Genomic DNA, 27,732 nt, shown 5'->3' with positions numbered 1-27,732 from the left:
GTTGATGTACGGAAGATCGATTTACTTGCAGCAGCTTTCCATCTGCTATGTATAATATTGTATAAATTGTATATATTGCGAGGTGAGGAGATGAAAACAAATACACTCTGGCTTATATTTATGCTGGGAATATTTAATCAATTTTCCACATAACTTTACACGTACAAATTTATTCGACTAATCTAGTTGTTTTGACGCATTACGTATCGCTCCTTACAAATCTAGCTTCGTTGAATACACAATTAAAATTATATGAACAGTCTACAAGCTTGAAGACGTCACGATTGGCGTATTATTTACAGATTTACCTATGATAATATGTACATTGTAATTAATATAAATAAGTGTGTCGCGACGTTTATTGCATTTTATCAATTAACAAGTTACAAGTTACATCCAAGATTACATACTCTCAATCAAATGGGGAAACTCGACGCCAGAAGTACATTGAATTTTGCGCAAAAACACGACAAACATTTGTTCGTACCTTCGTTCTGCTTTTTAAAATGAATAGTTGTCAAAGCTATGGTAAACTTTTCAACTGATTAATGTACAAGAGAATCACAAAGTTGCTAAAAATACTATACTCGCGCCTACTCGTCCATCAATATACGTTGTTTATATAAAAGACATGAGCAATAGAAAGAATCGGAATTATTGTTTAATATTACACACACACACACAGCGATCAGTCTTTGATTTATCCGCAGGTCAAATGAATTTTCCCAGCAGAACGCGAGCTGGCTCTATTTAAAACCAACGCAAGTCTAGGATCAGCCAAACGAGAATGAGATCAGTACTGCAGCTTTGCGAGTCAAACTACCAAGCAGCATCACGTTAGCATAAAAATGCGAGTTTCTGCTCGCTGCAGCTCTGCGTATAATAGGACAGAGATCGAGACTCGAAGTTACGTACACGCTTCGATATTTTATTTAAAAAAATGCTGTCAGATTTCGTAGGTAGAAAAAAAATGACACTAATGAAAAATACCTGGCTATTAGCCGTCGTAAGCGACGCATTTTAGGATTATCGCGCAATTGAAATGACACATCGAGTCCGAGCTCGATACTTGTACTGATCAACTGACACTGTGAATTGTGATACACTGCACACTCGACACATACACTGTACACAGTACACACACATACACAGACTCGAGCGCGCGAGCAGCCCAACGGCCCGACATCGTGCAACAAGATATTCGTCGTAAAATGCAGATAACAGATAGGCTTTAAGTCTCTAGAAGCGATGTGACTATTTAACCGAAAGAGGGTATATGCATCGCGAGCCCTTCAATACATTTAATAGAACAAAGTAACTTGGCACATTGATGCCGAATTGCAATAGACCGTTTCGAGAGTCGTCGCTATTTTGTTCGCTTTACTGATTTGCCTGGAGGCAAAACAAAGAAGGTCTCTCGTTTAGACTCGATCCGCAACGCCTCGTTTGTTTTACCTATGGACGAATCAGTAAAGTGACCAATAGTGACGACTGTCGAACGACATTCGCGTTCCAAGAGTAACGGCCAAGTTCGAATCTGCAACTGTCGTGTCAACGAGTGGACTGGCGCGCGCTCGTCGATCTTGTGTAAATAAGTGTGCGTCTCTGCAGATACACAATATATGAGTCGCGAGCTGCTCATCTCACGGATTAAGCCGGCTCGCGAGCCTATTGATCAGTGTGTGTGTGTGTGTGTGTGTTTGTGTGCACAGTGTGTGATTTGAACTTGTGATTTGAGTAATCGAACTCGAACTCTATACGAGTTACATGGAGTGCGATTATTAACCCGCTGCCGGTGATAGTCCGCCAATTTTTATCAGTGCAGTGTCGTGGACGAAAAAGTGCGAGAAAAGAATGTCTGCTTACACGTATGACGAGTCAACTTGCTTCCCATCTAGGAGATAAGGAAAAAGCAGTTTTGTATCGACCATCGAGTTTCGGTGTATCTGTGCATTTGTGTAAGTGTATTCATTTTTTATTCATTATTCCAATTAACGCACGACGCAATTACAATAGTACAATCGTTCTTAAGTGGCGAGGCTATTTTACAATATATTACACGAATATCTAACGAATAAATTAGGCAGGTCTGCTAAAACTGCACGACTGCACTCGATAACAATGAGAAGATAAAAGAGGAGAAATAACTTTGACTTTGCAAAATGACATATAATGACGAGCTTCGTTTTCTTGAGCAATCATTGATGTACGATCAATGGTATAATACTGTGTAAAGTCGCAAACGTCCCTTTTCATCAGTGATCATTATAGGTTTCCCGAACTTTGTCTTGTCGGTATGTACAAAAGAAGGAGATTTAGCTGAAAAATGATACATCAAAATGAGCCAGCGACACTTTGTACAAGTTTTATGGTCGGCCAGTTTTACGCAACGTCGTTTCGTACGGGCGAAAGTTTGGTCTATCGTGACTCTGAAATAGCCGAGGAAGGCGCTCACAGCAACTTGGAAAGCCCATCATTTTCGTTGTTGTTTAAACTAATTTTGGCCTAGCCTGACCAGGTTTTTCGCTCAACTCGACCAGGTTGGCGCTCGTGTAATCACATACGAGGATGGCTTAACTCGACGACCAACGACATTGAAATATATACTTATGGAGTAATCATACGAATATACAGGTACGGTATCTCAGTGATCCAAGTCCGAGTTAATAAAAGTGATGGCACGGAGCATCGATCAATTTTGTCGAATGGGCAAATTGTCGCATCGAGTGAGATAAGAGGGATAAAGTCCGAATCGATCGTTACGGCTGAGAATGTAAAAAACAAATAACAAAATTCAATAACGGTAGTCCTCGAAGCGAGCATTTGTACGCGGCGTTAACAGTTCGCGCGACAAAAGATGTATTGTACGTCCTTGGCGTCGAGTGGCGTCAAGGATGATCTTTCGAATGTCTCAATGTGTCGACTTTGACTCGATGCACAAATGGCAATACGACTCCTATTTTTATTTGTATTACGCGCGAACGTGATGCATGTGTTAGTTTTATGATTTAAGATTAATATTTACAAAAAAAATGTTGCCAAGTGCCAAACAGAAGTTATGAAATGCAATTTAGGCCATAACAAGTATATAGAAGGAACTGTCGATTAATTTTACTGTAATGTCGCTATAATCTCACAATTGTCACGGGAATCGGCTAATAGCTTATCGCTCGCGAGCTGCGTCGAATGGCATTTACTGAGCTTCGAACAACGAGTATTTGGTAGTTTGGCTCCCATCAGTTGGCTTGGAGCTCGGCGGCCTGCTCCAACTCCTCCTTGGAGAGTGGCACCGTCGAGTGATTGTAGAGGCCCTGAGCCATCAGCTGAAGCGCCAACGGATTCTTCTGACCGCTGGCCTTCTTGATCTTGGCCCGCTTGTTCTGGAACCAGATCTTGATCTGGGCCTCGTTCAGTCCGAGCTCTTTCGAGAGCGTCTGGCGGCGCTGCTCCGTCAGGTACTTGTTCTCGGCGAATTCGCGCTTCAGCCTGGCCAGTTGTTCCGCGCTGAAGGCCGTTCGCGGCCTCTTCTCCTCCGGCTCGGCCATGGGTTTAGCTTCGCTCGGCCGCTTCGGCCGTCTCGTCCGTGGACCTGAAACACCCATTATTCTCAGTATTATAATATAGTTCCAGGCTGAAATCATTCATTCTAGCTCATTTACTCGACTCTCTGTTTTTTTTTTTTTTTTCATTCAAATTTTTCTTTCAAAATCTTCCTACTAAACTTCAAAACAATAGTTTAACACTGATTAAAAAATAGCGCGTTCTTTTTTATCGAAAAATGATTGATTAATTTTTTTGTTTATTCATTTATAACCATTAGTTGATGATGCATTTTTTGTAATATCGAAGATTCAAATTTGATACTATCAACGTCAATGTTAGGCGAAATAATGTGAAATTTTACTCGGGAGGAGAAACGATGAAATAATCGATTCGAGCTTGCTCAAGAATCATCAATAACTTTGTGAAAGGACAGGGGCGCACTAATCAAAATGCCATTTATAATCAACGAGCATAGCCATGTGTAAATGTTATTTTCCGAGTCCATATACTTGGAAGCGCACAGCTTAACGAGCTACTATACTTGTCAGTGAAGCATAATAAATAAAATTACTATAATAGCCTTTTAGCGATTATTTCGATCGCTATCTTTGAAATTCTCTCGTAAATATCAATAAAATTAACAAAACTATGATGTGCGTTGTGAAAAAGAATGTGCAGAGCGATGACAGAAATGCGAGAATTAGCCAAAAGTGCAGGAAAAGAAAAAGTTGGCCGAAAAAGATGATCGAGTTGCGCGAAGAAATATTTAAATTAATTTTGGCAGATGAGACACGAGGAGAAACGACGAGGAAGAATCGACAATTGAAGCCTTAGTCAGGCTGGAGGGCGAGCGCGGCAATCGTCGAACCACCAAGTAAAGACGCGCCTACGAGCTGCGGCAGTCAAGGGATCCGGCGTCTAATTACTCAAGTCGCGCGCACTACTTGTGTCGGTTTGACTGGAGCACTTGGCTGGAAAGCAATAACGTCGGGGCGACGAAGACGTGCTTCACCCGCGAGATGCTTTTCCGTCTCTCTCGCGTCTTTTCTGGCACTCGGAGGCAGTTGGAGAGAGCATTAGGCACCGCGGAAAAGCCACGCACTAATTGTCATTCTGTAGGCGCCGAGACGAGAGCGAGCGAATCCACCCCGAATTGCGCCTCGAGTCAGCCGATAATTTCTGAGACGAGAATGACTGGTACAAATATATAAGGCCGAGTTACGCGACGAGCACGAGTCTATTGGAAGGAGCGAGTACCTTCGAAGAAAAACGGATGCCCGAGTCGGGAAAAGTAGCGCGAGAATAATTTCCGATTTTCGATCGATAAGCTGTTGGAAGGAGCTCTCGTTTGCCTCGCACTGCGATTTACCGCGCGAGTGCAAAACTAATCGACGCGCCTAGGCACCTTTCCGAGAAATGAAATCGAGCAAAGCAGGCATTTTACCTATCCGACGCTCCTGTCTTTGCGACACGCTCGCACATATTGACCATAAAGAGCACGAGCTCTTTAGTCGCGTCTATTTACCGCCTCGAAAGGAGCTCTATTACAACTCGCTGAATTAAAGAGGTCTCTATTAGCCTCTTGGATACAGCAATACCTTTACATGGACTTTTAATTCAATTAAATTTATCTTTCGTTCCATCCTCGCTCTACACATCACCGGCTTTCATTGTACACTGCTGAATATGACGATCACGAATGGCAAATAATAAAAATGAAGCAACGAATACAGCGATAAGTACATTTTGTATTTGAGTGGCGGCAAGCCAAGTGGAAACAATCATAGTAAGATATCTCATTAAATTCAGCTCGTCCGAGCGTTTGTTTCGCATTTTCATCAATTCGACTTGTAGCACGCGATGAGTCTACTACTACATCGTCCAAGAAAATATATCTCATTATAAATGGCATTTACATTTTCATACCTACTCACACATACTCACGGACACGCGTGCGCACACTTGTGTATAAACCTACTTGTTTTAGCATCGTAAGTGCCACTACATTATGAGCGTTTGTACTGCTTTCGTTAAACGAATGATTGCTTAATTTCTGTAATTACCTTGAGAAGTGTAACAGATACAGTTTTACGAGATCGCGTTTACATAATACTGTGTAGTGCTTCGTCGAAATGAAAATAAAAAAATTAATTCATGTCAATTTATGTTCATTACGAATAATGACTGTATTCATGGAAATGCGAATATTTTTTATTCTTTGTCAAAATTCTCTCGCTACACAATATAATCCTAATTCAAAAATTTATTTATTTGTTTACTTCTTACATAAAATTATTTTGATTCTTTAATTTAGAATGGTCTTCAACTCTAATTTTAAGATAAAAATATTATCACGGTTTAATGTAAATAATTCAAAATAATTAATTATTTTTGATTTTACTGGTACCTTATAATACCTTATAATTATTTCAAACGTTCACGAAAGGCTTTTCATTTACTGTATTATGTCAAAACGTCTTAGTTTTTATAAGAAAATTTACGATATTGAAAATTAATCAATTATCCCACGCGCATAGAAAATTGTGTATCACTGAATAGTGAACGACTCGTGAAGTAATCATTAATCAATAGTAAAAAAATTCAAGGAAATTTTTCAAACATAAAAAAGTTGAACTATAGTTCAATCCGTTTAAGCACTTTTGCATTATATATTTTATATAGCGAACCTAGGTTTTTTACAATACAAAATTGAGCTATAACTTGACAGTTAAACTTGGAACATAGGTAAATTTATTATTGCTTTAATCGCATTTAATTTAATTGAAGTAACAGACGAATATATGTAAATAAATGAGGAAAAAAACATTCATACGAAAATGAGAAGTTGAAAGGAAAAATAGTAAAATTAAATCTGAAACCTCACATTTTCGAAACTCATCAGGCATACTCGTAGAGGTACTTCCATATGATAGCGTTGTTACTTACTTCGTCCTGAGAACAAAAAAGATAAATATAAAAATTAAAACATGTCATAAATAAAAATGTATCAGAATTAAAGTATGAAGCAAACTTGAAGGTAATTTGAAAGTAATAAAAAGAAAATTAACTGGTTACCGTAAGGATTATTTATCAATTAAAATCTATGAATTAATCAGAGTGCAGTAGTAAGCGCGAAGCTATAGTTTTAGCCGATAGATCCGGGGTGATACTTTGTCCATTGGTTATGAATAAATTGTCCGAATAAGTATTGCAATGCGCATTTATGAAAAAGTGCCTGGAGCAAGATAGGATCGGCAAGTGTATTGTGCGTAAAGTGCAGAGATCCGATCGCATACATGGGTGTCAACTCGGTACTTTGAATCGCATCGTCGAGAATATGGCCGAGCTCGCAACAAGTGCAGAACATGCGAGGCTAAAACGATATGCTTGACGCCATCTCTTTCGCACCTGCGTATATATATTACGCTCGAGCACTGAAAACGCGAGACTAGAGCGAAGATAAGGAGGGAGAGATGCAAACATCGCATCTAGCCTGTGCACTGGCGTGCATGCGTCGCGGCCATACAGCGTGTTCGGAAGCTCGAGCCTCAGCCCCATTGTGTGGCTAAACAATCGGGGCGCGCATTATCCAGATAAAAGGGGCTCCAACCTACGGCCAAGTTTGATCTCCGCGAAAAGTTCAACATGCCATTGTTTATTAACTAGATCCCGGCGGCGATATAGCATATTTTGTGCACACGAAATCAGGATAAAGTAAGTAAGAGAAAGAGAAAAGAAGAATATGTATTTATGAGTTTGGGCAGGTTCGGCTAACGAGCGTCAAGGTTGCGCATCGCAATTGGACTTTCCGTAGATACACGAGTGGAAATTCTGACGGATCGAGCGCGTCGTCTCGTGCAGCAATTTGAAATAAAACTCTAGGCAGGATGGCAAAAAGTAGCAAAGGATTTGTAGGAGCAATTTGGAAAGGTTGGCAAACGAGCTGCGTTCGGTCGCTCAAAGCCAAAGACTTTATAGGAGCGGGGCTGTCGTATCAGCTGTAGCTGCGTTATCTGTCGGCGCGGGTCGCTTTGCAGTTCGGGCTTATTTTACGCTCCTTTGGCAGCGGACAGACTGCCTGCGACTGACTGGATAGCGGCATCGCGGCGCGAAGTAAAGAAAAGCAATTGCGAGCTGTTGCGCCGTTGTACGTACGATAAGAGCCGAGCCGTGCGCGCTACGTGGCGAAAAAGGAGCGAGCGAGAAAAAACAAGGCGAACGAGAGAGAGAGAGAGAGAGAAGAAAGAAAGAGGAGAGAAGCCGCAGTTAGCAGTCTGCAAGTGGGAAAGATAATTTGCGTTGACCGAGTGAAATGGCCACAATTTACTCGTCTTTACTTGCGCGCCGATCCTACCTTTTTACCCGCTTTCTCGTTTATTTAAAAATTCCCCAGCACTTGAGCTATGGGCTTATATAATAGTTAGCCGCAGTCACACGCGTATGCAGGCACACACACACAGTAAAACGACTGCGTGTGCAGCGGATATAAATGCGCTCTATAGTTCGCGAGCGGCTCGACTTTTAAAGATCTCAATTTATCGTGCTCGGCGTTTTTCTTATTATTTTTTTGTTTCTCCGCACTTCCTTCTCCGACAAGTTTTCGCTTGGCTTGTACTGCATATCGCAGCGATACAACGCACACACACACACACACACACACTCGCTAATTGACTATAGAAATTCGTTGACGCGAAAACGAGGCGGCAAAGTGGTAATCACCGACACCGTGGATGCTCGTGTACTCTTGAAGGAAGGATCTCAGCTGCTCTCGCACGTGAAAGAAGGAAAGACAGAGCGAGAGAGAGAGAGAGCCAACTTGGCATCAAACAAGAAGCGAGTTGAAAAAAAAAAAACAACAACAAAGTTTAAGTGTCGGCGCATAGCTGCGTTGTGCGTATTATACACTGCGAGCTTGTGCGCGAGAGAGGCAGAAACAGCAGCGATAATAGTTTCTGTAAGTGTCAAAAGTTTGAGTGACGAGAGACAAGTGTACGAGAGTGAGACGAATAAGCGCGTACGGAAAGTTTGAAAACACTTAAGCCGAGAAATTATAAAGGCTTGACAAATGGAAGTGTTACGAGTGACATGGTCGACGAGGCGGCGGCAATTTAACTGTTTGCAGCTTTTCACTCGGCTAACTCGAGCACGGACGCACGGCAAAATCAAGCTCGGCGATAATCCGCCACCTCGATTCTGTTACTTTTTCCAGCCCACCTCTTACTATTGCCGAAAAATCAATCGCTAATGCGTCAAATCTGAAATGAGACGTAAAAGCTCGCGAGTATTGGATATTTATGCAAGCTCGACCATTATTTATGCGTTTCAAAGCGAAAGCAGCTTGCAAGGGCTCGACTCGCGAGTGCTCGATCGTGAGTGGGGCTGCCGGGTTAAAAATAAAGACTCTCTCGGGTCGTAAGAAAAATAGGCGCGCACGTAGCGAGTCGAAAGCTGTCGCTGCTCGACTATGCGTCATCAAAGAAAAACAAGACCAAGCGCAAACGCAGTCTGCGCTGAGCGGCGAGCGTCTGGAGCATGTACGAGTCCGACTGTCACCAAAGCCGTCGCCGCCGTCGACGATTCGACCTTTTGTAGCTCGTCTTTTGCGCGGGAGTTGACGAAAAGCTCAAAAAACGCATAAAAAACTGCTGGACTAATGTGCTGATTCTAATTGTGATTGTGATAAAGTGCGCCAACTGAACTATCGATCAAAGCTCCTCGACCAATTTAATAATTATACATGGGCAATTTAATATAATTTAGCAATTGGAGAGAGAACTTGGAGATAACTGAAGTTGAGGCACTTATTAATGCGTAGCACTGGATTAATTACGTAGCCAATTTAATTGGAGAGCCACCGCGAGAGTGTGTGCGTGCTAATCTCTAATTTCTCTCTCTATCTTTCTTGTTGCATAAGTAATAAGTATAAGATGATTTAACTTTACTTATTCTCAAATGAAATTTAGTTGAAGCAATAGCTCGTCAGAAATGGATACAAAGTGTCAATTACAAATGGTCATTATTTCATTGGCAAAGTAAAGGTCTGATGCGACAAAGAACGGGTAGTAGAAGAAAAAATGCGAGATTTGCTCGTCGAGATTTCGAATAAATCGGAAGATGCGTCGGAATAAATGGAAGCCGCTTCGAGGGGCTGAAAAAGCTGTATTTGTCGAAGATGCCGTTGTCGATGAAAATGTCAGCACGTGTTAAGCGCATATTGAATTTTTAATGTGCCGGGGAGGACGGGCAGCAGCTCAGCAGATGCTTTGGCAATAGTTGTCGCTCTGCATAGGCGTAGATAGCAAGACGACGTTGCTCGTAAAAATGTAACGCGTATTTGGACACGCAGTCAATAAGGGGCTGCCGCTTCGTCAGCTTTGCAAGGAGAAGAATAGCCATCGAGTTGGGAGAAGGAGAAAGAAAAGCAGGAGAAGAGGGCCAGCATATTACGGTGCACCCCCCGACGTCAAGGAGCAATATGTCGAGCAGCCACAATATACACACTTTTATCAGCGTGGCTGGTTTTACACGCAGCGGCTGCAGGCGCGTACGCTATAGTCGGTATGCGGGGGCAGGTTGCGCAATCCCCTTGCACTATTAGGCCGCGCGTTTACACAGGCGGCAGCGCTTATAAATGACACTTTGCTCCACTACTAAAGGGAGCACTGGCCTGGTGGCTCTGGCAGCTACATACCACGCTACAGCACAGAGTCCTTAGCTTTTCAATGTCTTCCTAGATACGATCATTTACCTGCGTTACTGCGCGTTCTTACTCGCGGACGACTCATTGATCGAGAGGGCGCCAATACTTGGCTCAGCTACGTTCTTCTTTTATTCGTTGCAGCGGGCCTGGACTCGTTTAATTTTTGGCGCCCTCTCGATCTCCGTCGAGCTCGACGATCAAAGGAAAAAGCGAGGAAAAATGTCCACTCGAAGAGATTAGCTGCTTACACCGTATATTTTTTACGCTCTCTGTATCGATGACGCATCGCAAATATTTTCATGGGAAAGTGAACGAGCGATACAGCGAGTGGGCCTCCTTAAATTGAGCAAATTATTACTCATTAAGCGTTGTAAATATGACAATTGACACTTTGCCGAGGCTTTGCCGTGGACGCAGCCATCGGAATACCTAAGAGACCGCAAAGAGATCCGAAAACGAGCCAGCCACGTCTGAGTGTGTGACTTATATGAAGCTGTAAAAATTTCTTGTGCCGATGAATAATGTATGCGCGTCGCGGTGTGTATAGCAGTGCCAAGAGTCGCTGTAAAAGACGTGAGAAAAAGAAACGTGGAATGCGCCGATCCGAGAGCAGCTTCGAAGGGCCGATTTTCGTGAAAATGCACTTGCTGCGACCGAGCTCCAGCTCGTTTCTTTTTCTTTTTATTTATTTGCTTCGATGAGTCGACGTTTCTCGGCCCCGTCGGCGCATTATCGACCCGTGCCGGCTCGAGAGCGCGAAAACGGCAGAAGCGCCAACGAGAAAGACCCCTTGTGCCTGCGCACGCCTGCATCAATTAGTGCCTGCTAATGTTTCCGAGCCAGCTCGAAATAAACCGTTTGCCTTGTCTGTACCAAAGAGCCGTGTCGCTTCGCCCCTCCGACTTGACGGATAAACTCGACGAAATTGCCAACGAACAAAAGCGATTAACAAATAGGCCCGCTTTTTCCTTCTTTTTCCTTTAAACGTTCCTCTTTCGACCATTTTCAGACGATTCGGGACAATTTTCGTCAAGGCTCTCTTCATTTTTTATCATCTCGACGAGTAAAACACGTACCCGAGTTAATCTCCATTATTCCTCATAAACCTCAGCGTACCCCCCCTTCGTACGACTGTCCAGTATGTACTTCAAAACTTAATAAATCACGGCTTTTAGCTGACAGCATCGCGCCTCGTTATATTAACTTGTCCACAGTATTAGAATATTTTTTCAGAATCACTGGGTGTCTCTCGCTTGGCTGCCTCGAGTAACACCTATGATTCACTCACCTGGATTACAAGTTAATACACAGCTAATTTTAATTATGTCTCTATTCAGACTCTGAATATCATTACCGACTGACTTAATTTATTGAATCGCCAACTGCTTCGGCGTAAAGACGCTGTTTAATTGCACCTCAATGATTTTACGACTTTCGATCGATTATTTATGACTATTCACATTTGAAACCATCAAAATATTTATAAAGTTTCTTCTTCAAGAGTTTAAACTTCCATTTAAATTTATCCGAAAACAATCAAAGTTTTGCATCTATGTCGATAGTTTGAGTTTAAAAGAAGCTCATGAACCTTGTGTGAAAATTAAAAAAAATAAATAAATAAATATTCGTTGAAATTCACACAACAATGAGATGAAAAAATCAAAGAAATTAAAGCGATCATTGCAATTGCAGTAATATTATCAAAGAATGTATTAAACATTGAGTCGAGAAGAAAATAACAGCTTCATTTATATGAAAGGTATGTTCTTTATCAAACTATCCATAGCTCGCAACGATTATGAAAAAATAGATATATTGGAACGCTTTATCCTTTTTACATATAAAGTTTTAATTAAAATGAAAGCAAACATATAATTCATCATAAATTTAGGTGGAAGGTCATTTTCTGAAAAAAAAATAGACACATTCGATATGAAAGTAAGATATTGTTTTTACTTTATCGCCGAATTCTTTTGTTCTGTGCAAGCGTCGTTTGACCCAATTTTCTCGAAAACACGGAAGACTATTTAGTTCCGAAGAATAAATAGCAGATGAAATAGTAGGCTTTTGTTTGGCGACAGCTTGAAACGCGCAGGGTTGGGAAAAAGTCTGCGTTTCCGACGAGGATATGCCGCAATACAAACATAAATTAGCTAGGATAGCTGAAAAAAGGGAAGAGGGAAAAAAGTAGGTAGACGAGTTGGTTTTTTTGTCCGTTGCGTCAAAAGAAAAAGGCACAGGCAGGCAGGCGAGCGAGTCGCGGCCTGATGCGAGCTGCGAAGGAGAGACTCGAGCAACGATATCGCACGGGTGGGCTGCGCCTGCACTACATCACGTATACATGCTACATAAATGCAGAAGCGTAGGCGTCACGGGACTTGCAAATTACCTGCACCAGATTCGACGATACATCTTAATTTCACGGCTTTGCAGGACATGCGTCTGTAATTCGCACTCGCTCGTGCATAATATACGTGTCGAAGAGTCTCGAGTACGTGGCGAGCCCACTTTTTCTTTTTTTTCTTTTTTTTCTTTTTTTTCTATTTTTCCCCCCGCCTGTACGTTACGAATTTTGCATGTCGCGAACAGTTTTTATTTATCTCACTTATCTGCGCCAAAGTTATGATTAGACGCGATATATATATAGTCAGCGTGCAATAGATCAATGGCTCGTTTGAGCTTGGTATAGGCGCGCTGAGCAGCCAATGAATAGAGTGGCGCTTTTTAAAATAGAGACAAATGAGTATGATTATTGGCTGGCTAATGTGGCACGTCGTAAAGAGCAACGACTGGCCGAGTAATTGCTCGAGACTCGGGGCCGAGCTTATATTATTATCATTACTATTAGCGCTGTATTATATACATATTATGTGGCGCGGAAATCGATGGATCGGCTCGGCGTCAGCTGCTACCCACGATCTATTCACTCACGAGCTCCAAACATGCCATAATCCATTCATCTTGAGCGAGCAGAGCCGAGTAGTTTTTCACGACGATGAAAAATATCAAGTGTTGCCTCGTACTCGAGATGATTAATTCTATTGGCCAGCTTAATATGGCCATAATGAGCATCGTAATGAGCGGCAGAGAACAGCTAGTTCATACGTATATAAAGACGTTCCGAACAATAGTCGAAATTCGACGGGCTCGAATTCATCATAGGATGCTTCATTCGATCGTTTAATTTCAGAGATTGTCGTAGGTGTGCGGGGGTAATTTTCATTTGCAGGCCGCGTGCAAGGAGCGTTGGCGTTACATGGACAAGCAGCGAGGCATCTCGGACTCGGACGCAGTGGAACAAGTGAAAAAAGAGGATGAAAAGGGAAAGAAAAAGAAAGAAAAGGAGTCAAAGGCGGGTAGCGTGTAACGCGATACTTGTGTAAAAAAATTGAAAGACGAGGAGGATACGAGAGAGGCTCGCGCGATTCTGTGCAGCCTCAGACTTTTGGAATCTCGAGACTGCACGAATGCAAAATGCATTCTTTAATGCGCGAGTCATGATACGCTGCGCTAATACCTCTGCGTGTGTGTGAATTCTCTGGCCAAGACGAGATATATTCCCGAACAAAAGTAATCGTCGACGATGCCAACAAAAAATCCATGCCGACGGTTGAGAATCAACTAGAAAAGAAGAAGAAGAAGAAGAAGAAGAAGAGGAACAACTTTGTTGTCCATATGAAATTAGCACGAGCAGCATTAGTTTTCAGTTGGAAAATCGATGAACGATGCCAAGCTCGAGCTCGAGTCGCCGCTCATAAATTATAACGCATAAGCCGCGCACGTATAGCTGCGTACAGTATTGCGTAGCATCGTTGCATTGGATAGACGACGTCGGCGACTATTGATTGGACACGTGTCTATAGCTGGCGCGACGAAGCCGCACCGGGCAAGCGAGCAGCAATTGGATCGCCAATCCAATAGCTGTATGTTTTTCTCGATTTCTCATGACGAAGCCGATCGCGTCGAATGGCTACGTTAGGAAAATTTTTTTCCCAAGCTCGAGACGAAATTGTCCAGCTTCGGACTCGAATGTACAGGTACCGGTTCCGATCGATGTGCGCTTTACGACTCGCCAAACGACAAACTGCCGAGTATAGCCGAGTCTATTGTACGCCAATGGCTTATTCTTCCTCCTTATGAGATGTTGCGAGAGACGATCTTTTTATAGCTTGTAAAGCCAACGAGACACGATCGGGTTACGTGTTCTAACATCTGAATTTGAATCGCTGCGGTTTCCCTCATCGACGTTCCAACTCGATAAAGAGCTACAGCTATAGGATCGATATGTATGCAACGTGCAAAAATGCGGTGTCGTGTGTGTGCGTAAAAACCACAGAAGCTGCGAATAAAAAGACTGGCGCGCGAAATTAGAGTCGCCGGATCGAAGCAAAAATTAGGCACTCGCAAGCCCCTTTGGTCATTTGCAAAGCCATTATTTTTCATCGGGTCAATAAACGTATCCGAGGCTAGTCTCGGATGTCTAGTACATCTTGGCTCGACCAGAAGAATAGATGAAAACAACGTCTTGTATGTAAATACAAGCAGACAACGGGCATTTCTCGAGCAACCGCTGAAAAACGTTCGAGCCAAAGTACGCGAGCTCAAAAGCGATTGGCTATTATATAGCCAAGACTTTTCTTCCAGACTACAGATAACCAAGTGAATAGTATCGTAGGCTATTGGGAGCATTGCGGGCGCATAAATCCTCGAATAAACAAATTGACAGTTGGCTCGAATAAATTGTGCAGTTGTTCGAGTCAGTATTCGAGTGTGGCAGCAGTGGCAAACCCAATCATAAGACTAATTGAACTGGAAAGGTCGGAATTGATGGAATAAATGGCGGATAAATTGAAAAAGACGGCTCACTTTGCTGCTCCTATGTGTGCTTGTATGTACGTACGATGACGTCGACAGTCGACAGTCGAGATGACAGACAGATAAAGATACGCACTGTGCGATATTATAAGAGTTGGGCAGCGCTAATAGCCGTTGATACGCGTTCCTTTTATTTTACATTATAAAAAGGCTAGCCTTGTGCAGTCGACGCTCGGCCGAGATTAACTTTAATTGACTGCAGCTCCCGCACTTGTATGTGATATAGCTGCTATGATATAGGCGCGTGCGCGTCAATGCCTCGGCTCTCTGCTGCTGCTGCTGCGTCGCGATTCAACGGGCCCACCAAGCTCGATTCAATTGAGATTTATCAAGTAAATTCATTGTTTCCTCCGATGCGCGAGGACCACCGCGAAAGCCACGAATTGCTGCCTACGTATATGTAACGACGTCGATCGAGTCTCGCACACGAGGCGTAATGACTCGTGACTCGACCAAGCTCGACCTTTCTACGATCCGCAACTTTATAACTACATTGAAATCGAGTGTGCAATGTGCATCGATCGATAGCTTACTATTGGTCAAAGTAGGTAGTCGGGCTGTTTTAGGAAATCGTCTTGGAATCGGACTCGGATCGACCAATACTCAACGCCGTTGGCTTTCGATCTGTCTCGATTAGTAATAATTTAAACTCAACTCAACGCATCGGCGCACTCGAGTCAACGTTCTAATAGCGTTATATTAATAATTAGCTAGTGTAATTTTGGGGTCGAGTTGCTCGATCGAACGGTCGTAGGGAGACGAGCGCACTTTGATGCATCTTACATGGGAGTTGCGCAACAATCCGTAATACGCGAGATTATCGCATTGGCCTGTTATTGAGTTATTAAAATGTCGCCTGGCAATTACAGCGAATCGCGATAAAGATTGGGAAGCGGGCAAAAGCGAAGCGTAGATAATGATGGCTCGATTAAATTATTAGTAAAATATGCGACGGTGCGTGAGTTTTATATACACGTAGCTTGGCAGATGGACGAGGGAGAGAGAGCAACGCGACAATTTAAAAAAAATTACATAGCCGCGAGCTGGCTGTAATAATAATCGAGCGCAGAGAGCGGCTCTTTCTCTCTGCCAAATGACTCAATCGGAAAAAGAAGGCGCTGCAGAATGCGAAAAAAATAAGAGCAAACATACTCGAGTAAACATAGCGCCGCTGCTCGTGCTGGTATTGGTCGATGGCCGTGCGTAGAGCTGGCTCGATAAATCAACGAGCTTTAGATAGGTGGTGCGCCGGAAAAAGGTCGAGGCGCGAATGCGCAACAAAGTTGTGCGCGCGATAAGACAATTTGGTCGTCGGAGGAGGCAGCATCGAGTAAGCATACTCGAGTAAGTGGATATTTGCTTAGCCGAGTTTATATCGGGAGTGGAGTTTTTGAAAAGGGCTGCAGGCCAGTACCTACCGCAGCTCTACTAGCTCGGACTCGGAGCGATACGATCGAGCGTTGGATCTGCCAAGTGGCATGCCTGGCGACTCACTCGCTCGAGACGTGCCGAGAGCTCCTTTTGAACTGCCTCTCCACTCGCTCTACTCGAGCAGGCCACTGCAATTATATATTTAAACCCGAGCGAGCGAGTACGCGCGAATCGCCGAGAGATTAAGCTATGCGCTACACGCGCTCTACCGCGTCGCAGACGCGTGAATATTTAATTCCCATTCGTCGCGCAAGCTCTGCTCTCGCTACAACATGCTGTAGCGCTCTTGGCTTTTTCTTCGCTTTCGCGCTGCTCTGCCCGCGTCGCAAATATACCCACGCGCGATCTTGGCGCGCTTTTAGCCGAGCTTAATTTTACGCTCCATACCTCGCTGTCGCGTTGTCGGAATTACGCACGCGCTGATTGTTGTTTATACGCCGCGTCTCTTTCCGCCGCCTTCGCTACTCGTTGCTACATGTTCTGCACGCATGCGGCAAATTCGACTCGCAAATCTTCGCCAGCTTCCTTATCGACCTTTGACCATTGAAATTATTCCTTCGATTATTATTATAGATACGCACCGTTCCTCGACTTTTGGTACGAGAACCAACGAGACGATAATTTTGGCTGCGACCGCAGCGAGGGACAAATCGTTGCAAATGCAAACGAGCGCGGAAAAAACATCCGAGTATACGAGCTGCGAGTGCTACATTTCAAGTTGCGCTTTTTGCTCGGAATTTGCTCGGCGTGTGGCCCAGGCATGACTGTTGCGCGATGCGACATTGCTACAAATTACATAGGTGTATCGAGGAGCCGAGAGTAAAAAGGAAAAATAAAAAAGGACGATGCGCGCGTGTGCGAATCGCTTCGATCGAAAATTCAAAACGAGAGAGTTGCGAAATTGGCCATTGTAACTTTGCCGGAGATGGCCTGCCACTTGTTACTCGCCAGCAAAGTACGGCTCGTTCTCTCCGGCGATGACTTACGCTGATTGCCTGGCTGCTCTCCGCTGGCCTTTTGGAGCTTTACGACGCGGCTCGCCCTCGTCCTCGCTGCGTTAATTTTCTCGGCCTGCTGCTCGACGTGAGAATCGCGCCGTTTGCAGAATTCGCAGCCGATGCAAGTGCGCTCCGAGCTACTGGTCACGAGCTATTGTGCGAGCCAAGCAGGCTTTCGGCCGATAATAAATCACATCCAGCCATGTCAAACTGGATTCTCGGCTGCGATCGAGCCCGGCAGTCCTTGTATTTGTCGTACAACGCGTAGCAACTGCGCAGATAGTCGAAAATTCGAGAGGACGATACTCTGGCGCGAGCAAGTAGCTGCTCGAGAATCGTGCGTCCAACGAGCTGCGATGAGTAAGCCGAGTCGGCTACCAACTCCGACACTCGCTAATCTTCTTTATGGCTTTTGGATTGGCTCCATCGATCCCGATCGCGATCTGCCTTACGGTGTAGCGTATCCCGTGTCCCGTGTGTCCTGCGTGTCCTGTTGCATCGATCGGCTGCAACGTCGACCATAATACGTGTGGACGTCGCCGGCTAATCCTAACAAAGCCCCTCGTGTTGGATTATTTCTCGGCGTGGCGATCCGATGCCCCGAGTCGATCCGAGAAGCCAAGAGGGCCATGGGACAAGTTGTCGTCGCTGTACCTCTAGCCTACCTCGAATATATATTATCGGTACGAAAAATTAGTAGCAGGATGGAAATTTGGCTGACTCGTGGCAACTGCGTCGGCTTGGAAAATATGCAGCACAATTACGAAAAGATGCGAAACAATTTACGAAAACCCGTTTCTCGTCTTACATCATCGGAATCGCGGGATTCCTGCACATTAGTGTAGATTCGGTGCGCGAGCATATACGTCGAGAGAGAATATAGGCGAGAGGAGGGCGTATTGTACGCGTCGCGACATGCGAATATGCGTGAGACGACACGACGCCGAGCTGCAGCTTTGGCATTTCTCTTCTTTGCCTCGAGTGCTGCGATATATGGCTATATGTAAACTCGTTCGAGGCCGGGACGGTATCGCAGCGCTCGTAAGCGACTATAAGCGAGTATAAGCGCACAATAAGACAGTCGAGGCAACTTTAATAGTTGCCATGAAATTTAATTGAGACATACGAAACAACTGGCAGCAGCATCAACATGTAGCCAGGCGAATTCCGAGGCAATTTTTCAGGCTTATTGGACGCTTATGACTTTTGCCACGAACGCGCGGATGATGCACACACGCGACTTTACATGTTATATGGACGGGCTTCCAGCCAAGGTACAAATAATTTCCCCGAGTCGAATCGGCTACGAGCGGCTATATACGCGAGACAGACGCATTGGCACTCGCCCGATGAATTCAGCTCGTAGCTAATTACCGACGGCCCGTCTCAAATGGATCCATTCGATCCATTCGAGTCGCAGCTATATTATGATTTACGCAGGGACATTTAGGAAAATGCCCTTAATGATTAATCAGCGTCCATCAGTGAGCACATGACGTATAGGTGGCAGCGACTCTAAATAAATGTGTAATTGAAAGGTCGCGCAGCGAGCCAACAGCAGCCAAGACTCGTCCAGCTCGATCCATCAATCAAGGGCAAAAAATGAGATATTGTATATCTGCTTTACGAGCCGACATAAATCGAGCTGTTTAGCTCTCGAGCCCGTTCGTGGAATAAAAATGCCTATCGAGCTAGATTCTAAAAGCCGAGTCTAAATAGGGCGAGACTTTTGGTACCTGTTGCGCGAGCTCGAGCGGCGTTAATTATATGGCTTTGCGAATGTTACAGGTGCAGCGAGAGAAGCGTCCCGAAGCCAACTTATCGCACATGCAAAAGTCCATCGGGCAGCTTCCGAATAAATCCGTCGAGTTGGCAAAGCCTTGGAATAATCGCAGGCAGTCGCGTGTCTCGCTGGGCATGGCGAGTTTTTGGGCGAGTTTTTGGGCGAGTTTTTGGGCGCCGTCGGAGCTCGGGCCGTAAACGCTCGCGCACGGCTCCGTTTTATAGCACGTGTGCGGGCGCAATTTTCAGTCTATATTATATATCCGTATAATACGGGTATAAAGAAGCGCGGATATATATTATAGCGAGGCATGTTATACAAGCGCGCAGACACTGACGGATCCATTGCTCGTGTACGCACGCACACGCACACGCTATATGGTATACATGTATAGGCGAGCGAGTGGCAGTGAGAGCAAAGAGGGCTAAACAGGGGTAATCGAGCCTCGCCAATAAAATGCCTGCGATGTCAATAAAGCGCGCGGGCCCTTTGTGAGCCTCCAAGGACCACCAGCGGCGATGCGCACTTTTGTCACGCTACCGGCTCTTATTTTGCTCTCGCTCGCTCGCTTATTTTGCTCCTTCTCTCCGTCTTTTTTCCGCTGACTCGCTCGCTCGCCTCGAGGACTTTTGAGGGCCATGTTGTACAGCAGCTACGCTCTTTGACGGCTATACCTCCGCTATACCTCCCTACGCTATCGAGGCGCTCGTTGCCGCTGCTATCATTTCGTTGCTTTATCTATTACGAGCTTACGCGGCTCTTGGCATTTTCGTGCGAGCAGAGAGTCCGACTGAAAATTTTGTCGCTGCGAGAAAAAAAGCAACATCGACGATTGGACGTTGCCCGAGTCACGATCCTCGTCACACGTCGAGTCTCCTCGCATCGCAGGGGGATCAATCGGACGCGCTCGGTGTAAGGAGCTCTACAAAAACTCCATACGTAGCGAAATGCTCGCCTCGCGCACTTGACAGATCGTTAGTGATGCTTAACGATCTTTAGCGATCCTCGCTGTGTATGTGTGTGTGCGTGTGTGTGTGTGTGTGTGTGTGTGCGTGTGTGCCAGCGAGCCAACGAAGCCTACAGGAAATTTTACCAGCGAGTGTCAGAAAACGTGGCTTAGACGTGTCCATTGTCTCAATGAACGTATCGAACGTATCGAACGTATTGGACATTGCTGGCACCAAAGAGGCATGACCGAGCCGGGAAAAATTGAGCGAAAAAGACTCGCCAAGATCCACAGGCAGGCAAAAAATAAGCAACAGTTTATGGCAGTTTATACGCCGAGTGTAGCATATGCACTTCTTTCCTCTCTCTCTCAGTGAGACGAATGAAAAAGGACAAATGCGAGTAAAAAATGCGCGAGCGAGTCGGGGGGCCTGGCCCATAAAAACGTCAAAGTTCCCCTTACATAGAGAAACGTCTTCATTAGAAGAGAGAGAAAGAGAGAGAGAGAGAGAGAGAAAGCAGCAGCGAGCGAAAGGAAGGAAGATCGAGAGGAGATTTTAGTCGTGTTCCGTGCAGCGGGCTTGAGAGCTGCTATCAAATCTGCTGGCAGTATATACATGAGTCGAGCAGAGCCGAACCGAGCCGAAGCAGTATCGAGAGGTCGATATCGTCTTTAAGCTGATCCAGGCCCACGATCTCGACCAGCCAACATCTTGGATGCCTCGTGATTCGTCTTTCATCTGATCTAGCTAGACACGGGGGCATGCGTACTCGAGTTGGGCAAATATCGACCAAGAATTTCGATCGTACGGGCAAAAATGAAGCACTTGTCGAGAAAAATGCGCTGCAGCCGAGCCATACGATGCGTCATTGCGCCAGCTGACGTGAAAAAATGAGAGGCTGCGCACTCGTAATAATGATAAATAATAGAGTTGAGAGTGCGGCCGCCTATCGAGCCTCGCTTAATAAAGAAGTCAACGTTTTGACGCTGGCACGAGCACGAATATAGCTTTGTCTTTTATTCTCTCTCTCTCTCGTTCACGTGACTCTTTTACCTCTTTTACCTCTTGGCGCGTAGCAGCTTACAAGTACTCGTGGAGAAAAAGTTGCCTCTGCTCTCGACGAGCTGCTTGCCTTCTCTCTCTCTCTCTCTCTTAGGCGCAATTTATGTAATTGTCTTTTTCCGAGCTCAACGTCGGCTCGAGCTACACACGCATACGCAGGCGTTGTATATATCATTTTTTAGCCGTGGCTGCTTTTTTCGAGTATCCTTGAAGCAAGCAAGCGACACCGCTGCTGCGCTCTATTGCGCTGGCTCGACTGAAGCTTTTTTGTCGGCCGCCGAGTCGAGTAGGTCGAGAGCCGACTGCTATACAGTAATTAAAACGTTCAATCAAAGTGGCGACTGTATTTGTCCAGTGGCTTTGCTAATATAATAAACTGCTGCAGCTCGTCCTTTTTCGCCGAGTCTCCGCATCGACTTGGATATTCTGCAGCTATTGTGCGATGTTGCGTGCCTCGAGCCCGGGACGAGTATGCAAATGTCGCGATCCGCTCGTTCTTACGCGCGCACCATATTTCGCGCTCCAACTCGCATTTCTGCGTCACACGAATGATCGTCTGCGCCAAACGATCCTTGCTGCCCCTTGCTAATATTTTTACTCCTTTTTTTTACACATTTATTGCGTGAAATACCTCGTGCTCGATGACCTCTATACATGTATAAACAAGCTATTTGTATTTGTAGCAGGAGCCACGGCTCCGAGCAGTTGGCTATTAAATGGCGCTCCGGTTTCACGGCTAGCACCCGATACAAGTGCCAACAAAGTCGAGAAAGGTCAGGCTCTATTTATCTGTCCTATGGAACTTGGCTTACTAGAGGCGCCGCCGAATGAGCTAGCCTTGATCTTTCAAATTGACCTGCAATTTCTTGTCCCGAAATTCGAAAGAGAGTGACTCGTTATCGTTGTAAAGTAACGAGGCAGGCCTCGGCGCTTGGCAAATGAAAATAAACCAGAGCAGCTGTGGTTCGCTTGCATTTGCTATCTGGCTGCGCGCTCGATATGACAAGTCGTACGGCTACATATGTACATGTAAGTGTGGGTCCCGCGAAAGACGTATATTGAATCGTCAAAAGTGTAACCGGAGGCCGACTGCAGCAGCAGCGAAGGCCTGGAATATTTATGTGTGCTCGAGCTGTAGTCGTGTGCGAGAGTTTGTGCTTGCGCGCACGAGTCAGCGAGTCAACAGTCGAGTACGTGTGTGTGTGCACAACAACGCAAAGATCGTTTCGCTCGAGGCGACCGGTTTTCAGCCTTTTAGGACTCTCTCGCACTCGCCTTCACTCAATTGAGCGATACGCGATCGGCCACACACGTTATAATATACGTTTCTTCAGCCGTCTTTGCTCACTCTATACTTCATATTCAGCTCTCTTTCTTGTCTCTCTGGCTGCTCGGCCGTTGTGCACGTTTACGCACGATATTGTATGCGCGCGCACGAGCTTGTATCGTAACATGCCACGTCTAGTGTAAATGCAAATGCCACAACAAACTTGCTTTTTATCCATATTTACGTATTCGCTCTGCCATGTGTCAAATCTTCCGATGCTCCAATCTACGAGCTACAAATGCTCCGTTACGCATCGCCCTATCGAGCTCCAACTTGGACGGGAAAATTTGGCGCAATTAATTTAGCCGACAATTAGCTGCTCTTTTTACAATCGACCGCACCTCGTCCGTCAGGCTTCTTTTTTCGCTCGCCATGCCTCACACGATGTTGAGTTTAATTTTCGACTCGGTCCTGTTGCGAAATCGTTGCGCTGCTGGATCCGATCCGAGTAGAGGTCAAAGAGCACATTTTGCAGTGCAGGAGCAGTATCCTGTAGCGAGGCGTAATTCAGACGTGCTAATCCTGTCGGATGTGACAGCTGTCCTTTGTTAAGTATACGAGTTTGTATAGGAGGCCTGCCAAGCCACGTATAATTCGACGGTAGCTTATAGAACGGAATAATCAGTCGCAAAAAAGGAGAAGAGAAGAAATTAAAAAGCAGCTAGGACGACGTACAAACGAGCTTGCCTCAGCGACGAGTGAGACCAGTCGATAGTTCCGATACACCGATTGATTATCCACGTCCGCGAAAGAAATGACGTATACACGAATAGGCAGAGCTTACCAGCTATAGCTGTAGTATCGAATCGTCGTATTTACATGTCATTTAAATTCGATTACATCGCACGAGACAGTCTGTAAGCGCATAGGCAATGCATAAAAGTAGTTAATGTGTATATTGTTTTCCGCGGCTGGATACCGAGGCATGTGTCGGGTGCGATTTTGACTGGGAAGGACGCGGCGTCGAATGACACGTCATTGCAGTGTTTACTCAAGCATCTAATAAGCTCGCCTCGGCCCGGGCCCGGCTCGTGCTTCTTTTGTTCAGCTTTTTTTGTTGTCTTTCAAGGATTTTCAAGATCAAATGGTCAAGAGGTTGGAGCGTCGATCTGTATGAGACTGCAGAATTAGCCAAGTCTGGGAAGTGCTCTTGAGTGGCTCTAGCAGCGATACATCTCATTTGGGCGCAGTCGAGTATATTGCGATATTATTAAGTAAATGTGACACGCGCTCAGCACATACGAGTCCAATAAGACGTAGGGTTTCTAAAATGGCCTCACGAGGAACTGGATCGGATTGAGTGATCGATCGTGGCAGTACATAATACGCGATATGCGTGTATAATAGATGCGAGGGAGGAGAAGCGGCCGATCGATGTTTTGTCAGAGCTGGACTTTTGGCGAGAGACAAATGTCTGCTCGTTCATCCGCTCGCTCGACTTGGCTACTTGATGGAATCGTTAGCATCGAGGCAGCAGCAGCAGCAGCAGCAGCGATGAGCGATTGAGACATAAAAATTGAGAGAATACAAGTCAAGACGTACGTTTTATAAGATTGGGCTATCCGTTGCGCCTTGGCTCGTAATAGATAGGCAGGAAGAAGAAAATGAGCTGCGACGAAAAGAAAAGGCGACGAGCATAAGTAAGCGATAGAAAGGAAAAGGATCTTTAGGCAAAGGGTTTTTAGTCCGGAGGTAGTTTGAAGCGGAGAAGTGAGGTCGCGAGCGTGAGTAGCAGCAGCAGCAGCAGCGAGTATGTGTGCAGAGCTGAGTAAGCAGGGGAGTGCCTCGACAGGGAGGACGCGGACCACCCACACGCTGTAGCGGGACCACCGTGCTAGCCCCTGGCATACATTAGGCGCTGCATGCCGCCGCCGCCGCCGCAGCTATAGCTACACACACTGCTCTCGACTATATAAGACTGGCGAGCTCGCCCGCGCACGAGCCCGAGCTCGCGAGAGCCAGACCAAACAGCGGCCGAGAGGCTCGTTTCGCTGCTAGCTTCTACTTTGAGAGCAGCTCCCCTCCCCTCGAGCTCGCTCGACACATGACTCGGGATACTGCACTGCAATTCGCACCGATAGCCCGAGCAATGTGTAATACCAACGACCACTTGCGCTCTTGCGTGCGGCTACCGTCTCTTTATTGCGCTCGAGACGAGCTGCAGCAGCACGTGGCCAACACACCGAGCTATGGGATCGAGCCTAGTTTTCAATTAGCTGGCCTTTGGACAAATTTCCTCTTTTCGTCTCTTCGTACTTTCCTTCTCGAGCGAACTAGCGGTCAAAAAGTCACAATGCCATTTTTCGGCTGTAAGACATGCGTGCGAGAGACTGCCTACCTAGCCGATACAACGGGAAAATCTCTAGCTTATTATGGAGTGAATTATAGAGCGCTGCTCAATGGGCCCACGGGCTCAATGGCTGATATACATGTTCCGCCACAACAACTGCCTTGTTGTACTTGGCTGAATTTCTGCCTCGACAAAACATTCGCTGTTTTGGCTTGAAAAGGACGCGTGGATCTATTAGCCACGTCGTCCCCAAAACAGATGCCAAACTTTTCTCCCTTTAAAACCTATAGCTCTCTCTATATATGTACGTATCAATAAAGCAGCAACACAATGACATTGTGTCGTTGGCTCGGTATATAAACGCGATTCATCACACCACAGCTTGGCCACATGCCTGCATTGTATATTATGTACAAATACATGTATGCATATAATATAATATATATATAGTGGCAGAGGATACATATAGCGTGTCACATATCATGTATAATGGGCTCGAGAGCGACACGTTCGCATTGGCTTTTATGCAAGATGTTTGACTATTTTGAAATTTAAATATCGCCATCTCTGGCCAACTGGCTGGGTGGCAAAAAATAAAATAACTTGTCATTTTAAACAGGTATTTCACGCGCTGCTCGCACGCACGCACGCGCTCAAATGTATTATACGAGCTATTTTCTGACGTATATTATATACTTAAATGCGTATAATAATTAAGTCTCAGTTTCCAATTGCTCGGCGGCCCGCACGCGTCGACGCACACCATTGCGTTGCGCCTCTCTCTCTGTTTATTATGTGCTTTACAACTATATATATATACGTATGCAACGAAAAGATGCGCAGATCGAGTGCAGCTTTATGCTTTTATAATATCCAATAATCGAAATAAAATAAGCCGCTAATTTGACGCGTTCGTAGAGCCCTAGTCCTAATTAATCGCCCGAGCCTCTAATGATGCTTATTTAACTTTGGGCCAGAGAGCATAAAAAAAAGCCTAATGGATTTATGACGGAGCGACGAATCAAAGCTCGACGGGGCCGCGAAAAAAAGAGCCGTCGATCAATTTTCACCTCTACGCCGAGCGGCGCCTGCGACCGAAGCTCGATGGGCGATTCAAACTACGCGATGCTCGTGTACTCGTGCAATTATATCAACGCGATCGTAACGAAGCCTAATGACGATGAGCGAGTCTCGAGCCTGACCCGTTGGCGCAGCGCCGGAGGCCAAGGTCGACTCGACTATACCAAAAGCAACAGAAGCATAAGCAAGCTAATACGGATTCCAAGGATATATAGCACGGTATGCGTGCGAACTGCGACGCTTAGCCGGCCCCCCGACTATATAACATATATATTATATGCAAAGCGCCCAGCAACGGATCCGCGTGGGACAGACGGGCTTCGCTCGATTTTACAATGACTTTCGTTAGATGCGTTCTGGGTCATTGTCCGAATTCCCTGAGCATTTCGTTCATCTTTTTTACCTGAGAAATGATCGGCTCCTATCCTACGAGAGCTGCCCGGCCAAATCTGCGCCAGTCCGAGCCAAATGACCAATGCTCCGGATCATTTATCAAAGAGAGGAATTTGATACGATAAAAGTCGCTTAATCTCCTCGTCACGTCGCCCACCACTGTACAATTTGAACTTTGCCAACGAATATAAATGCGCGATAGCTAGAATTGGACACTTTTGCCACCGCGTGCCGATTTCAACTTTTTCTTCACACCCTTTGCGATAATCCTAGCATTTAATTGATGTATTGGCCGGGCTCCGCATCAAAATTTATGCAGCCGCATCAGGCGTATCTTTTTTCCAAACGAGCTTAGCCTTTGAACATATACATATTATATCATATTAATTTTTATTATAGCGCGATCGTCTCCATAAATATGCAAAAGAGACCAAATCTCGTCAACGTTGATTATTCCTCCTCCAGGTCAGATTTCACTCGACTCGGAGCAGTGTGCGTGCGGCAAGATAGCTACAAAGCATAGCCTGCCAAGGATATTCGTTGGCAGGACCGATCCTCGATTTATATCGTCTCAAGTGGGCAGTTTATTATTCGAGTCCATCGCCTATTTTCCCCATCCAGAGCTCTGTGGCGCTCCAATCGTCCGAACGAAACGAGCCAGCTGATTTATGGGCGAATTTTCGTCAACTTGAGCGATTTTTAACGAAGCTCGATCTATTGCTTTGCGGAATAAATTCGAGTCGACGAAATTGATTTTTAAACTCGACTAATTCAATCGGACGAACGAAAGCCGCTGTGGCAATTGTTTACTTGCATTTGGATCGGCGGGGCAATACAAGCCGTTGCAAGTTTGACGCAAAAAGCCACAGTACTCGCAGACTTAGCCAAGAAGGAGGGATAACGTTCATTGTACTGCTCGTAGATACTCACCTGAAACAAAAGAGGAGAGAAAAAGGTTAATTACACGATATAAATGCGCAAGAGCAGCTAAGCAAGAGTCGAGCTCGCTCGCTCGATGATTAAGTACGTTTTAATTAAAGGTGTGATAATGAGGCTCATACAGGGAGCTGTTATGGATACAGCTAATATGGATAAAATGTTCATCGTGATATAATTGCCGGCTCATAATTGTCGGCTAAGAGCATAAAAATCTGTAAAAGGCAAAGGCGGTGCTCTCCCTCTCGAGTGCAGCGTCGAAGCCGAGCTAAAAAAAGGTGCGCAGTAGCAGCAGTCGAGGTCGTTGTAACGAGAAGGATCGTTGGCTACGCGTCTCAGCCAACTCAAGCTCGAGCCGCTTTTCCAG

General features: G+C 45.3%; 1 protein-coding gene across 1 annotated transcript in view; it reads right to left on the bottom strand.

The window, feature by feature from the left end:
• Positions 1 to 132: 132 nt before the first annotated feature.
• The window catches only part of LOC106658288 (homeobox protein engrailed-1-B-like), a 51,038-nt gene continuing 23,438 nt past the window's right edge, over positions 133 to 27,732 (bottom strand). The window contains exon 2 of the mRNA XM_023458089.1: positions 133 to 3,589. Coding sequence (XP_023313857.1) covers positions 3,237 to 3,589 — 353 coding nt within the window. The 3' untranslated portion in view covers positions 133 to 3,236. The remainder of the gene's footprint in view (positions 3,590 to 27,732) is intronic.

The sequence above is a fragment of the Trichogramma pretiosum genome, unplaced genomic scaffold, assembly GCF_000599845.2.
Source record: "Trichogramma pretiosum strain Unisexual culture from Peru unplaced genomic scaffold, Tpre_2.0 scaffold70, whole genome shotgun sequence".
NCBI lineage: Eukaryota > Metazoa > Arthropoda > Insecta > Hymenoptera > Trichogrammatidae > Trichogramma > Trichogramma pretiosum.
The sequence above is the reverse complement of the archived record's forward strand: the minus strand, read 5'-3'. Positions and strand labels throughout refer to the sequence as shown.